The sequence below is a fragment of the Solanum stenotomum genome, chromosome 7 (assembly GCF_019186545.1).
Source record: "Solanum stenotomum isolate F172 chromosome 7, ASM1918654v1, whole genome shotgun sequence".
In the NCBI taxonomy this organism is placed as follows: Eukaryota; Viridiplantae; Streptophyta; class Magnoliopsida; order Solanales; family Solanaceae; genus Solanum; species Solanum stenotomum.
In genome coordinates this window covers 36,384,495-36,400,376 of record NC_064288.1, presented here as the reverse complement: position 1 = coordinate 36,400,376, position 15,882 = coordinate 36,384,495, and the positions used below count along the sequence as shown (strand labels likewise).

General features: G+C 37.6%; 1 protein-coding gene across 1 annotated transcript; it reads right to left on the bottom strand.

The window, feature by feature from the left end:
- Positions 1–1,968: 1,968 nt before the first annotated feature.
- LOC125869861 (uncharacterized) lies at positions 1,969–13,121 on the bottom strand. Its single transcript, XM_049550276.1, has 2 exons — positions 12,530–13,121; positions 1,969–2,039 (listed from the first exon to the last, which is right to left on the bottom strand). Exons 1-2 carry the CDS (start codon positions 13,119–13,121, stop codon positions 1,969–1,971), a joined length of 663 nt encoding a protein of 220 aa, XP_049406233.1.
- Between the last annotated feature and the right edge of the window lie 2,761 nt (positions 13,122–15,882).

Sequence of the window (15,882 nt, the reverse complement as noted above, 5' to 3'; positions counted from 1 at the left end):
TTCATATGTATACATATATATCTATTACAACTAAAAGCCCTTACATTTTTATGAAAATAGAGCTTTAAAACATCCATTTTAACTTACTTTATCTTTAAGTTAATTCAAAATTAAGACATGTGATTAGGACATGGAGGACATCTCAAGGATTATTGGAACCTATAGGAGTTAATAAGAATAAGAGAATGTAGTAACGATTCAAAGGAACACGTCCGAAAATGAAGCACGAAAAAAAATGGACCAGGAGACCTTGGTTTATTGAGTGGCGCAAGGGGCCACGACCTAAACTACTGGCTAAACTTTGGGGCGCACTGTTGGCGCGGTGCGCCAGGCCCCAAACTACTAACAAGTATTTTAGGCGCGCTGCCCCACTCTATACCCAGAATTCCGACAAAATTTTAAAGTCAATTTCGAGTCCTAACTCATCTAGAATCGAGTGATTTCTTTTAAACTCTTTTTTATTCAAAAACACAACATGAATTCATCGAAACTAATATAATCTTTATCAAAAATCACAACTCATACTCAAGTTCCTCAACCCCTAGAAAGTCAAGAACTTCCATTATTAAAGATTGAATAACAATGAAGAACATATCAACAATCTCTTAATATAACGATTTCATGGACGAATATATATGTATGGTGTGAGGATGAACAAGTCCAACACTATAGGAAGCCTTACATACCTAGAAAGAACGACGTTCTTGGTGAATTCCATAATTCTTGAAGAACGCTTGAACTTAGCCCTTTTTCTCCTCTTAAAACCTCACTCTAATTCCCTAAGTGTTTTGAAACGTGGAAAAAATGGTCTAAATCAGATTAGACCCTTATTTGGGGTGAGAAAAAACGTATTAGTCCTAGGAAAAGGAAAAGCCCAAAATACCCTTTCCTAAAACGGATGGAATACCTTAAATGAAGAGGCTTCACTCAAACAACCATAACTTTTTACTCAGAGCTCAAAATTTAGCAAACAAGGGGGCGTTGAAAAGAGGACTCAAATACCTTCAATTTGATAGGTCATGGGCCCCCTAATCTTTATGTGCTAAATGATATAGTTGTTTGAAGTTGACCTTAAAACTAAAAACTAATGGGTGACTTACTCGGATATCTATTTAGCTCTTACGAAGTCTGGGTGTTACAATATCTCCCAGTTTGGAAAATTCATCCTCGAATGAGATCACACTAAGCAGAACAGGGGTGGAAACACTAAAAGGCTCCAGAAGTTGTTGCTGGGGAAATTTCAAATTTCATGGCAACATAAGGAGTCACAAAAGACAGACTCGCACCAGGATCAATTAAGGCATAAACATTGAATTTAAAAACTTTAAGCGTACCAGTGACAACATCAGAACTCAATGATTGCAATTCAAGAAGGGCATGGAGCTTTGGCTCAGTACAGTAGCATTTGACTTTGGGAAAGAGAATCGATCAGGTGAGTTCTTCTGATCCTGGTGACTGGTTATAGCATACAAACGGTTTCTCCTCCGCCTGTCCCTGAAGTAGCTCCTCTCAAAGCAGCTCTATTTGCTGGAGCCACTGAAGAAGACTAGGCTTTATTGCCCCATTAGCCTTCCTGTTCTTAGGGCATTTCCAAGAAAAATTGTCACACCCCAAGCCTACACATTGGACGTGACCATCACTCGAGAACCATTGCTGGCCCCAAGCGAACCCTTGGTCTGGCTCAACTCTCAGCAGAAGACTTACTCATCAGTAAATGAACTCAAAATAAATTTTTAACACAAATGTCTCAAATACTTAAATCAGAATATTTAGAAATAAACATTGAACTGGCCATAGAGGCAACTCAAGTCTCAACTTTAACAAAGGAAATGAAGAAGACTCATGAACTACTATTGTCTATCTATGAAGCCTCTAACACTATGATATATGTCGGGACAAGACCCCAGATCATCCTAACAAAACTGAAATAATAGAAACAAATAAGGGATCCTCCGGCAGCAAAGAGGCTCACCGAATAACTTTGGAACCCGACTGGATGAACGGAGCACCGGTTGATATATAATACTGATTTCCTGTATCTGCATTAGAAAAGATGCAGGTTAAATGGCGTCAGTGCATGGAATGTACGAGCATGCAGGGAGAAATCTAAAACATGACATAAGATTGAACTAGAACTGAAGAAACAACTTACCTCGTCTCAACTCAACTCAACATCAACTCAATTCAATATAAAAGCAATAACTATAATGCAATATAAAGAAAAGCTTTTAAAACAATAGATAACAACTCAATGTATTGAAAAATATAATAATAACTCAGTTAGTATGTAAAAATACAAAATAACTCTATTTGGGAGATTCTCTAACCGAAAACTATCATTATGAGTTATGTGATGATACAACGTCTCGCCCACGCTGCTAGAACTGTCCTATACCTTGTCAGAGTATAAGACATCCTCAACTAAGTGGATCCCCAAGCTATGCTTAAAAATCAATAAGGAATCAGCTAAAAAGTATGACCCTTTCTACCGACATTGGCTACATGATTTATGAGGACTTTAAGTTGTATGAACTTGTCTTCATATCGGTGCTCAGTACTACTCCCAAAAATATACTCAACTCATATGTTTAAAAACTTTTCCTCATCCTCAAACTATGAGATAATTACTCAAAAGATTTTTCTTAAAAGAGATAGTGCTCAAAACTCCTCATGAACTCATTTGAAAATGAATGTTTCCCCTCATTTAAAATGTAAAAACATTTACTCTTTGGGAATACTTAGTTCCCATATATTCATTTTGAAAAATGAAACTCAACTATGCTTATCCTCATACTCAAGTACTCAAGTCTTAAAACAAGTTTTAAAAGATTGTAAAATACTTTTCAAAATGACTCGGAATAACTCTCAAGACTTAACTCTTAGCTCTAACGTGAATTTGAATTATGAACTTAAGGTTTTGATTCATGTTATGAATGATCACTATATGTTTAGATTTAGTTTAGAGTAGTTAGAATCAATAGGGAGTAAAGGTACACTTTAAAAGGACTTAGACGGAGAAAACAACACAAAAAAGGGTGGGGCCAGGCGACCCTGGTAAATTACGGCGCGGGGCGCCAACTCCTAAACTTCAAAGAACATAATCTAGTGCACATATGGGGCGCCGCCCCATTCCCTCTGGCGCATCTGGGGCGTGCCACTCCATTCCCCTCCCAAGTCAATCCGACAAATTTTTCTTCTCGTTTTTTGATCCTAAATCACTTAGAATCGATTGATTTCCTCAAATTTTCTTTAGATTCAATTACTCTATACAAGTACACGAGAATATACTCAAAAACAACCCTCAAACTCAACAAGATTTATATCAAGAACTCATCAAACTCATGGCAAACGATTTAAGAACGAAACTTCAAGAAAACGCATCAAGAACTCAAATCATTCAACCTCAAGAACAAAATTACGGATTTAAAATCACATGATTGACGTGTTGTTGAATGATCCCAACACTATGAGAACTTACATACCTCTTAGGGATCAAACCCTTGGCGAAATTCCATAACAAAACTCAAGAAACTTGATGAACGCCTTGAACCTTCCCTCTTTTCTCGTCTTTTCTCTTCTTGAAATCTCTTCTAAAACCCTAAGTGTAAATTAGGATTGTGAAACTGATCCAAATTAGCTTTGACCCCTAAAATATTATTAAAATTGTTTTAAGCTAATGGGGTAAGGAAAAGACCAAAATACCCCTTATTAATTCGAGTAACTTTCCTTAATGGATAGGCTGACTTCAAACGGACATCTCACTTATCCGAACTCGAAACATAGCAAACTCGGTGGTGTTGGAAAGAGGATTCCAAGACCTATCGTATGGGCCACCTAACTCATCATGTACTTAAAGTTATGATCGTTTGAAGTTGACCCAAAACTCACAACTTAAGCGTAACTTTCAAAATTCTCAATTTAGCTATTTCCAATTTAGATCCTTATAAATGTAACATCCCTCCTTAGAAATGACTATAATTTTAAAGAAAACTATTTATGGAGAGAATAAAATTTTGAAATTTTTGCAAGTTATGCTAAGTATGAGTTTTAGGTCAACTTCAAATGACCATAATTTTCAGTACATGAGGAGTTAGGTGGCCCATAAGATATCAAATAAAAGGTATTTAAATTATCTTTCCAATGCCACTGAGTTTGATAAATTTCAATTTCGTATGCGGGAGATATGATAATTTGAAAATTTGCCTGTCATTTAAGGAAAATTACCCAAATTTAAGAGAGGTATTTTGGTCTTTTCCTTACCTAATTGAGTTAATACGAAATTTGGTAATATATAGGGGTCTAAACTGATTCAGTTCAGTTTTACAAACCCTAAAATATGATATGGCTTTGAGAGAAGTTCAAGAAGAGGAGAAAAAGGAGAAAAAGGAGAAAAAGGAGAAAAAGTCAAGCGTTCGTCAAGTTCTTGAGGACTTTCGTTGCTGATTTCACGAAAGGTTGATCCCTAAGAGGTATGTGAGTTCACATAGCATTGGGGTCATTCACCCACACTCCAATCATGATTAATTCAACATAATTTTGTTCTAGGAAGTAGAGGATTTGAGTTCTTGATGAATTTTGTTGAAGTTTCATTCATAATCTTGATTGTTGAGTTTTGATGAGTTATTGTGTAAATTGTATGAGTTTTAAGGTTATTTTTGAGTATATTCTTGTACAATAATGATGGGTATTTGAATCTAAGTGATTGGGGAAGAAACCACTCGATTCTAGATGAATTAGGGTAAAAAAATGAGTATGGAAATTCATCGAACTTTCTAGGAAATGGGGTGGGGCGTCGCGCCACTCAATGTGCCCCATATCAGGATCTGTAGTTTAAGCTCTGGGTCGCCACGCCACTACGTGCACCCCAACCCAGGTTCTATAGTTACAGGTCTGGCACCCTGCCCCACTCAGTACACCAGGGTCGCCAGGTCCTCTACCCTTTCCCACTTCTTTCCGTTTGAGTTTCCTTGAATCGTACGTATGTTTTATAGTTGATTTATACACTCTAAGGTACGTCTAAACATCTAGATATCATCCATAAACATGAATGATAACCTTGAATCCATAAATTCAAATTCAAGGAAAGTTAAGAGCCAAGTCTATAGAGCTCTTAGAGTCTTTCCAAAAGTCTTTTACAAATGCATTAAACTTGTTTTAGGACTTGAGCATCGAGTTGAGTAAGATTAAAAGTTAAGTTCATTTTGTTCAAAAGATTTTATGGGAACTATGTATTCCCAAAGAGTAAATGTTTTCCCATTTAAACAAGAGAGGAAACACGGATTTCGTAGAGAGCTTTTGAGCTAGTTTTTGAGTAATTATCTCAAAGCACAGAAAGAGTTATGATTTTAAACATATTAGCTAGTTACATTTTGGGAGTAGTATTGAGCACCGATTTGGGGATGAGTTTGAGTTCAGACAATTCAAAGTCTCCATAAACCGTGTAGCCAACATGGGTAGAAAAGGGTCATACTTTTTAGATGATTCCTTAATGCTTTTAGCATAGACTAGTGGATCCATTTAGTAGTTAGGTTCTATACCCTCGTCAAGGTATAGGACAACCCTGACAGCGTGAGGCAAGACGTTGTATCATCACATAGCTCATAGTGATGGTTGTTGGTTAGAGACACTCCAACAAATATATTTTGTATTCTTATATACACAGAGTTACTTGTATTTTCATATACAAACCAATTTATTGTTGTATTTTTTCAATACACTGAGTTGTTATCTACATGTTTTAAAGATTTTTTTATATTGCATTTATATTACTGCTTTATATTGATATGAATTGAGTTGAGTTTAGACCAGGTAAGTTCTTTCAATTCCCTCTCAGGCTTATGTCTTATTTTAGAATTCCCCTTGCATGCTCATACATTCAATGTACTAATGTCATTTGGCCTGCATCTTTTATGATGTAGATACAGGTAACCAGGATCAGGATCCAACACTTCGTTGATCTAGTTGAGCTTTAGAGTCGTTGGTGAGCCTCCTTTCATCTAGAGGATCCCCTTTTTATTGTTTCATTATTCTAGTTCATTAGGATGTCGCGGGTTTTGTCCCAATGTCCATCTTAGTTATTAGAGGCTTCATAGATAGTTAGATATTATTAGTTCTTGAGTTTTTCATTTTCAATTGTTATGACTTGAGTTGACATTTTGGCTAGTTGAATGTTTATTTCTAAAACATTCTAAGTTATCTAGTTAGTTACAGTTCACTTTTTAAAGTGCTTTTATCATGAGTAAGTCTTCCGCTAAGAGTTAAGCCAGGCCAAGGGTTTGCTTGGGGCCAAAAATGGTTCTCAAGTCCTGGCCACGTCCAGGGTGTAGTCTCGGGGCGCGAAAAATTATCACGACCCAAGGGTACCTCCTAAAGGTAACAAGAAACATAATGCCCCTAAAGGCATCATCTAATCCACTTAACATATCATAACATAAGTAAAGAATAATAAAGAGTAAAACACATTTTCAAGTCTTAAGAAATTTTTATAAAAACAAAGTGGAAATCTAGATATTGTCTCATTTAGCCATCAATTACAATCGAAGTCTCAAATAGGGTCACAACCCTTACAACAAATCTGAAAGTCTAGTACAATGAAAGAAAAAGAACAACATGACATCACTCGTCCTCGGATCCATGAGGACTCACCATAAGCTTGGAGAATAGTCAATCCAAGATTGTATCAAAGAAGATCACCTTAAACACCGGAACCTACACTTTGTGGAAAAATGTAGAAGAAATATGGGTTAGTACAAAAATGCACCAAGTATAATAGCCATGCACAAAAATCCTTGAAAATGCTAAAAAAGACATTCTAGTTGAAAAGCATGCATTTATCAAGTTTGAGAATCATCATACACTTTAAGTGTAAAAGCATAAGTCATAAGGATATTGAACATTTAAATCATCATAGTATAATGGAAACATACCATAAGCACCCTCAAAGTCTACTTGTTCAATGCATAAGTAAGATCCAATAATCCTACCCATGCTAAGTAAAGCTTCTTGAGCAATCATAGTTAATAATTGATCTTCTTCATTATATTGGGACTAAGCCTTAACCAACCATGTGAGCTTAACATGGAATCCGGTGTCATGCCCCACACCGAAAAGAGGTGTTCTACGTGCCTAACGTAGAACTAAATGTATTAGCTTTTAGGTGGATCCACTAGATAAAGACCTATGCGGGCATATAATTCTATGATAATGAGATTGTTACTAGAAACCCTACCTTTCTTATAGGGGGAGCTTTCATGTCATGAGATTAACTTAAGAAACCCGACCTTTCTTAACGGGTGAGTCTCTATCTCATATTCAATATCCACTCGGTGCTAAGCATTACTTCCCACAATTACTGTTTAGTCTTGAATTGAATTTACATGCATGGAGGAGTATCTTACCCTTCATCCAACACAACTCACAAAATAGCTCATAGATTCAATAGGTGAGAATGGACTTTCAACCTTAGAGTCATCATATAGTGAGAAGAACTTTCACACCATGTTCATTATGATTTTATGTGAATGAACTTTCAATTAACACTATTACTAGACTATAATCATGTTCATAAGGTATATATACATGAAGCCCGCAATTTGACATAATTCTCATGTTTTACCCTTCTTGGATCTAGGAGCATATTCATCCAACCACATCTAGGGTTACTTCATTAAACATGGATAATAACATTATTAGAATGACTAAATTACAACAAGTACAATTCCATAGGATTCACCTTACTAGAATTCACCCACATCACAAAAAGGCATAAATTAGGGATATGGGGATTCATGGATTCATGGGAGATTTTATCATAAAACCACCATAAAACAGCTATTCAATCATAATATAAGATAATTAAATCATACAAACGTCTTTAGAAAGAATCCATGACTTTGAGTGAAAACCCTAGCTTTTAGGGAATTTCTTACTTTGAAATTGAGAGTTTGAGGGTTATCCATGACTCAAAGACTACCATACCTTAGATGAAGAAATCCAAACAATTCGTGTCAGAAAGCCTCCTTCTTCAAGCCCTAACTTGATCTTCTTCTTCTTCTTCTTTGGAATCCTAGAGAGAAGATTTTTGGGGAAAATTGATTAGATTTGGGAATTTGGTAGGTATGATTTAGAAGACTAAGTTTATGGGCATAAAACACTTATATACTTAGTCTAAAATAATACAAAACGATGTCACTTAATGGTTAATTAAAATGAAAAACCCGAAACTACCTCTCAACCAACTCCTAAAACCCAACTTCAAGGTGTGACCCACGACCATGGACCCACGGACCGTGTGTGGGACCACGGCCCATGCTGGCAAACCGTAGGTCAGTGGTCTGGGGCTGGTTCTGGGAGCAGATTTGGCAGGCCTCACCCATGACTCCCATCTACAGGCAGTGGGCTGACCCACTAGGCATGGGTGCCCTCCTTGGGTCATTACTAGGCAGCCTCTGTGAGGCTTTTCCTCAAGGACCTAGGGTGGGTCCTTGGGGTTTCAACCTTGATGTTTCAACACTAATACATGACTTTTAAGGTACGGGAAGGTACGTTCAAGGATCTAACAATAACATCAAGCTTTAACTATTCCTATTAGTTTTATGTTAGACTCTTTCTTAGTTTACGAATTTCCATAATGTTACAATATCTCTTTCTTGGGAACATTCGTCCTCGAATGATGATCTAAACAACCTACGGAAATAAAGACTCAAGACTAGCAGCCCATTATGCATGAAACGTCAAACTAATGCACAATTCAAAGGAGGATACACCAACTCCATCTCAAACATGATCAATGAAACACAAGGGAGTAGGAACTACATCTAACAACCCAAATATGCATGAAACTCAACATTTCTCATAATCATAGGAGGAACTAACTTCTCCAACTCAAATAATGCTCAACACAATATTATGGAGCCAATATGCAATTACTCTCAAAAGCATACCAAGGCATGTTCATCAACATGTCTCATGAAGTCAAATAGGCAACTTATACTAAATGTGTAACAACATGAGGAACATAAATCATGAAAACTCATTTTCTCATTAACATGAATTTCACAACGAACATGCATAGCATAAGGAAATCATGGAAAAGCTCAGGTAATCACACATGACTCCCAAACACTAAACTCAAGAAGAACTAATTACCTCAAGCTTGAATAATAGTAGAAGGAAAGAAATGCGGATATCGGGACTTCATATTGGACTCAGCCTCCCAAGTAGCACCCTCAACTAAATGATTTCTCCAAAAAACTGTTACAGAAGCTATTTCCTTGTTTCTCATTTTCTTGACTTGCCAGTCAAGGATCTTTACCGGGACCTCTTTATAGGAAAGGCTCTGATCAACTCCCAACCCTTCTAGGGAAGTAATGGATACAGGATCTCCAATACACTTCTTTAACATAGAAAAGTCAAATACCGAATGGACCGGTGCCAATTCATTTGGCAAGTCCAATTTATAGGCAACTTTCCCAATACTCTTCAAAAGTTGATATGGGCCCACATATCGGGACTAAGTCTCCCCTTTTTGCCAAATCTCATCACACCTTTCATAGGTTAGATTTTCAAATAGACCCAATCATTAACTTCAAATTCTAGATCCCTTCTCCTCACATCGGCATAAGACTTTTGTCTACTTTGAGCCGTTCTCAACCTCTCTCTATTGAGCCGAATTTTCTAAATAGCCTCAAAAATAGATTCGGGACCAATAAGAGCAACATCACCTAATTCAAACCAACCAACCAGAGACCTAACTCTCCTACAATACAAGGCATCAAACGGAGCCATACCAATACTCGAGTGGTGACTATTATTGTAGGCAAACTCTATTAATAGCAAATGGTTGTCCCACTAACCCTTGAAATCTATAAAACACGCCTTCAACAAGTCCTCTAAAGTTTGAATGGTGCGCTCCGCTTGACCATCCACTTGAGGGTGAAAAGCGGTGCTAAGCTTTACCTAGGAACCAAGCCCTTTTTGGAATGACTAGCAAAGGTGTGAAGTAAATTGAGTACCCTGATCCGAAATGATGGATAAAGGAACTCCATGTAACTTTGCTATCTCCCTTATATACAAATTTGCATTGTCTTCCACCGAAAGGGAAACCTTGACAGGAATAAAGTGGGCTAATTTTGTCATCTTATCAACAATGACCCAAATAGAATCATGTTGTCTTCGAGTACGAGGCAAACCCACAATAAAATCCATATTGATCTTTTCCCACTTTCAAGTGGGAATTGGTATATCTTGTAATGAGCCTACCGGCCTTTGGTGCTCAACCTTAACTTGTTGACAATTAGGATATTTGGCTACAAATCTCGTAATATCTTTTTTCATACCATTCCACTAATAGACTTCCAGTAGATCACAGTACATCTTTGTGGGTCCCGTATGAATAGAATACCGAGAACTATGAGCCTCCTCTAAGATTTTCTCCCTCAACCCATCAACATGCGGAACACATAATTGACCTTGGTACCTAAGTACCCCATCTCCCCCTTGGGAGAAAGCCTCAATGGAATTTTTGAGTACCGATTATTTCAACTCAATTAAGATACGATCTAGGTATTGTTTAGACTTCACATCCACTACAAAGAATGATTCAGAGCCATTATGAATCGTGGAATCCACTAGTTAGACACCTAGACGAGCCAATCTATTCACCTCGTGAACCAATTCTTTCTTCCCATCCTCTATATGAGCCATACTACCCATGTATAGTCTACTAAGTGCATCCGCTACAACATTAGCTTTTCCAAGGTGGTGAAGGACACTCATGTCATAATCCTTCAAAAGTTATAACTACTTTTTTTGTTGGAGATTCAAGTATTTTTGGGTAAACACATATTGAAGACTTTTGTGATCGGTGAAAACATCCATATGGACCCCATACAAATAATGTCTCCGTATTTTCAAAGCAAACTCTTCCTCAACTAGTTCAAGATCATGGGTCGGATAATTCTTCTCATGGATCTTAAGCTGCCTTGAAGCATAGGTAATCACCTTACCATGTTGCATGAGCACACATCACAAACCAACTCTAGAGGCATCACAATAAACAACAAAACCCTCCGGTAAGGTCAACACCAGAGCAGAAGTAAGTCTATCTTTCAGTTCTTGGAAGCTTCTCTCACAAGTCTCCGACCACTCAAACTTAACTTTTTTTTTAGTCAAAGCCGTCAACGGAGAAGCGATGGAGGAAAAACCCTCAACAAACCTCCTATATTAACCGGTCAAACCCAAAAACCTTCTAATATCACTGGGAGTTAGAGGTCTAGGCCAACTCTTGACCGCATCCTTCTTTTTAGGATCTATCTCAATCCCCTTGCTTGACACAATATGACCAAGGAAGGCTACAGACCTCAACCAAAATTCACACTTACTAAACATAGAAAATAGTTGGTGGTCTTTAAGGACTTGCAACACAATCCTCAAATGGTCCATATGATTGCCCTCACTCCTTGAATAGATCAAAATATCATCGCTAAACACGATAAAAAACATATCAAGGTATTGCCTAAACATCCTATTCATTAGATCCATAAATGCCACCGGGGCATTAGTTAGGCCAAATGACATCACAAGGAATTCATAATGCCCATACCTAGTTCGGAAGGCTGTCTTGGGTATATCATCCCCTTTCACCCTTAGTTGGTGATAACCCGAACGAAGGTCAATTTTTGAGAAGTAACTAGTCCCTTGGAGTTGATCAAATAAGTCATCTATCCTTGGAAGGGGATATTTATTCTTTATGATCACTTTGTTCAATTGGCGATAGTTGATGCACATTCTAAGAGACCCATCCTTCTTTCTAACAAACAACACTGGAGCACCCCATTGAGAGATACTTGGTCTAATAAAACCCTTTTCTAGCAAATCCTTTATTTTCTCCTTCAACTCTTTCAACTCGGTCGGAGCCATTCTATAAGGAGGAATGGAGATAGGTTGCGTATCCGGTAAAAGATCAATGCCTAAATCTATTTCCCGCTCGGGAGGAATATCGGGTAAGTCATCGGGGAAAACTTTTGAAAACTCATTCATTACCGGGAACACTCTAGAGTAGGGGTTTCAGACTCAACATCCCTTACGCTAACAAAATGGTAAATGCACCCTTTGGAGATTATTTTCCTAGCTTTGAGACAAGAAACAAATTGACCTCTAGGGATAGAATTCCCCACTTTCCACTCTAAAATTGGCTCATTTGAAAATTGGAATTTGACAACCCGAGTCCTACAATCTATAGAGGCATAACATGAATGTAATCAATCCATACCCAAAATCACATCAAAATCCAACATATACTACTCTATTAAATCCAACAAAGTGACTTAATGAGACAAAGTAATGGGATAACTTCTATAGACTTTCGTATCAACCACAGAATCACCAACTGGGGTAGAAACCGAACAAGGCTCTAATAACACTTTGGGGAGTATTTCAAACTTCATGGCCACAAAAGGTGTAACAAAGGACAAAGTGGCACCAACATCTAACTAATTATATACATCAATAGAAAGGACTTGTAACATACCGGTCACCACATCCTGGGAGCTCTCTTGGTCTTCTTGGGATTGAAGAGCATTAAAGTGGTTTTGCTTTTGAGCATTGGAGTTTGAACCGCTTGGAGGGGTTTGCTTATCTTCTCTCCCCTTGGTCGTGACTGTTGGGCAATTGTTCAATTGATGGCCACTCTTACCGCAACCATAACAAACACCCACACTGGTTAAACATTTACCATCATGTTTCTTTCCATATTTTGCACAAGTAGGTTTTGCTATATGAGTCCTCTTTTCATAACCTCCTTGAGGCTTACGGTTAGACACCCTATCTTTGTTGACTATTGGGGTATCACTAGAGGAATGTTGGTTGGAGAACCTTTGTTTGAACCTTTGTCGACCTTGCCCATCGAACTTAGCATTGGAAAAGTTCCCATCACCGGTTCTAGCTTTTTTCACCTCCCTATTCATTTTTTTGAGATTGTGCTCCTCAATTTGTTTAGCATCGACCATAAGACTTGAAATATTCATACGGGGAATAAGCATTGCCGAACGACATTCATTGACTACCAAGCTGGACACTCCCATTAAAAATTTATTCTTTCTAGCCCCCGAGTCATCCACCATGGTTGGAGAATACTTGGATAGTTGGGTGAACTTTAGGGCATACTCTTTCACACTCATATCCCCTTGACGAAGGTTAATAAATTCTTGCATCTTTCGTTCCCTCAACTCTAGGGAAAGAACTAATCAAGGATTGCTTCCTTGAACACCTCCCAATCTATGGGACTCGCTCATATTTGCCTCTCACCCATTCATTGTTCATACCAAACTTGAGCTACATCCTTTAGTTCGTAGGTGTCTAGCTCCACCTTCTCCTCTAAAGACACCCCCATAGCATTAATTATCTTGCAGACCTCATCAATAAACCTTTTCGGATCCTCTTCCACCTTGGAACCAAGAAACCTGAAAGGGTTCATCCTTGCAAAATCTCTCAATCTAGAGACTGTGGAATTCATATTACGGTTCACACGAGGCCCAACATCTCTATTGGCTAGAGTCGTTATAGCTTGGGCTTGAGTTGTCACGGCTTGAGCTTGAGCCGTCATGGCTTGAGTTATCATTTGGATAGTAGATCTAAACTTTTCTTGAGTCACATTTTTTGCCACGGGATCAACCAGAGGTTGATTGTCTTGAGGAGCTTGATTACCTTAAGGAACTCATTGATTCACATTCTCCTCTTCCACCCTTTTAGTATTCGTTCTTCATGTATTCATTTCTTGATGACACAAGAGAAGGGTTACGAGAGAGACTTTTATAGAGTTAAACTCTAAGGCACAACTCAAGATTAATGAAAGAAGTGAAATTTCCTAAACATCTTATAGCCTCTCACTCATAAATATGGCGCACTTCACACTCATGAACAAGACTCTACTAGATGTAGCTTATGATACATCATCCTAGAATCATTCTAAACCTTGTGCTCTGATTACCAAGTTTGTCATGACCTAAGGGTACCCACTAGACGTAACAAGGTACACAATGCCCGTAAAGGCATCATTTAAGCCACTTATCATATTATAACATAAGTAAAGAATAATAAAGAGTAAAACACATTTTCATGTCTTAAAATGTTTTCATAAAAAAAAAAGCGGAAATCTAGACATTGTCTCATTTATCCATCTATTTACAATCGAAGTCTCAAATAGGATCACAACCCTTACAACAAATCTAAAAGTCTAGTACAATGAAAGAAAAACAACAACTTGACATCACTCGTCCTCAGATCCATGAGGACTCACCACAAGCTAGGAGAATAGTCAATCCAAGCTTATATCAAAGAAGATCACCTTAAACACCGGAACCTACTCTTTGTGGAAAAATGTAAAAGAAATATGGGTTAGTACAAAAATGCACTAAGTATGATAGCCATGCATAAATATCCTTGAAACATGCTAAAAAGGACATTTTAGTTGAAAAGCATGCATTTACCAAGTTTGAGAATAATCATGCACTTTTAGTGTAAAAGAATAAGTCACAAGCATATTCAACATTTAAATAATCATAGTATAATGGAAACATACCATAAGCACCCTCAAAGTCTACTTGTGCAATGCATAAGTAAAATATCATAATCCTACCCATGTTAAGTAAAGCTTCATGAGCAATCATAGTTAATAAATTATCTTCTTCATTATATTAGAAATAAGCCTTAACCGACATAGACCATGTGAGCTTAACATGGAATTCGGTGTCATGCTCCACACCGAAAAGAGGTGTCCTACTTGCCTAAGGTAGAACTAAATGTATTAGCTTTTAGGTGGATCTACTAGATAAAGACCTATGAGGGCACATAGTTCTAGGATAAGGAGATTTTTACTAGAAACCCAACCTTTCTTAGCGGGAGAGCTTCCATCTCATGAGATTAACTTTAGAAACCCGACCTTTCTTAACGGGGGAGACTCTATATCTCATATTCAGTATCCAATAGGCGCTAAGCATTACTTCCCACAATTACATGTTTAGTCTTTAATTGAATTTACATGCATGGAGGAATGTCTTACACTCCATCTAACACAACAAATAAAATAGCTCATAGATTCAGTAGGTGAGAATGAACTTTCAATCTTAGAATCATCATATACTGAGAATAACTTTCACATCATATTTGTTATGTGTTTATGAGAATGAACTTTCAATTAACACAATAACTAGATTATAATCATGTTCATTAAGTATATATACATGAAGGCCATTATTTGACATAACACCCATGTATTACCCTTCTTGGATCAATGAGCATATTCATCCAACCACATCTAGGGTTACATCATCAAAAATGGATAATAACATGATTAGAATGACTAAATTACAACAAGTACAATTCCATAAAATTCACCTTAATACAATTCACCCACATACAAAAGGCATAAATTAGGGATATGGGGATTCATGGGAGATTTTATCATAAAACAATCGTAAAGTAGCAATTCAATCATAATATATGATTTGATTTGGGAATTTGGTAGTTATGATTTAGAAGACTAAGTTTAGGGGCCTAAAACACTTATATACTTAGTCTAAAATAATTAAAAAAATGATGTCACTTAATGTTTAATTAAAATGGAAAAACCTAAACCTCCCCTCAACCAACTGCCAAAACCCAACTTCCATGTGACCCATGACCATGGACCGATGGACCATGTGTGGTACCATGGACCCATGGACCATGTGTGGGACCATGGCCCATGTTGGCAAACCGTAGGTCAGTGGTCTGGAGATGGTTTTGAGAGTAGACTTGTCTGTCCTCACCCACGACTCCCATCTACGGGGAGTGTGCTGACCCACGAGGCGTGGTTGCCCTCCGTGGGTCACTGTCAGGCATCCT

What these genes read in the sequence shown, in the direction of transcription:
- LOC125869861 (XM_049550276.1), bottom strand. Translation starts at nt 13,121, where the DNA reads ATGGTGGATGACTCGGGGGCTAGAAAGAATAAATTTTTAATGGGAGTG. An exon ending in CTCCCAGGATGTGGTGACCG is followed by an intron (nt 2,040 to 12,529) that starts GTATGTTACAAG and finishes TTTCTAATGCAG; the next exon opens with ATACAGGAAATCAGTATTAT.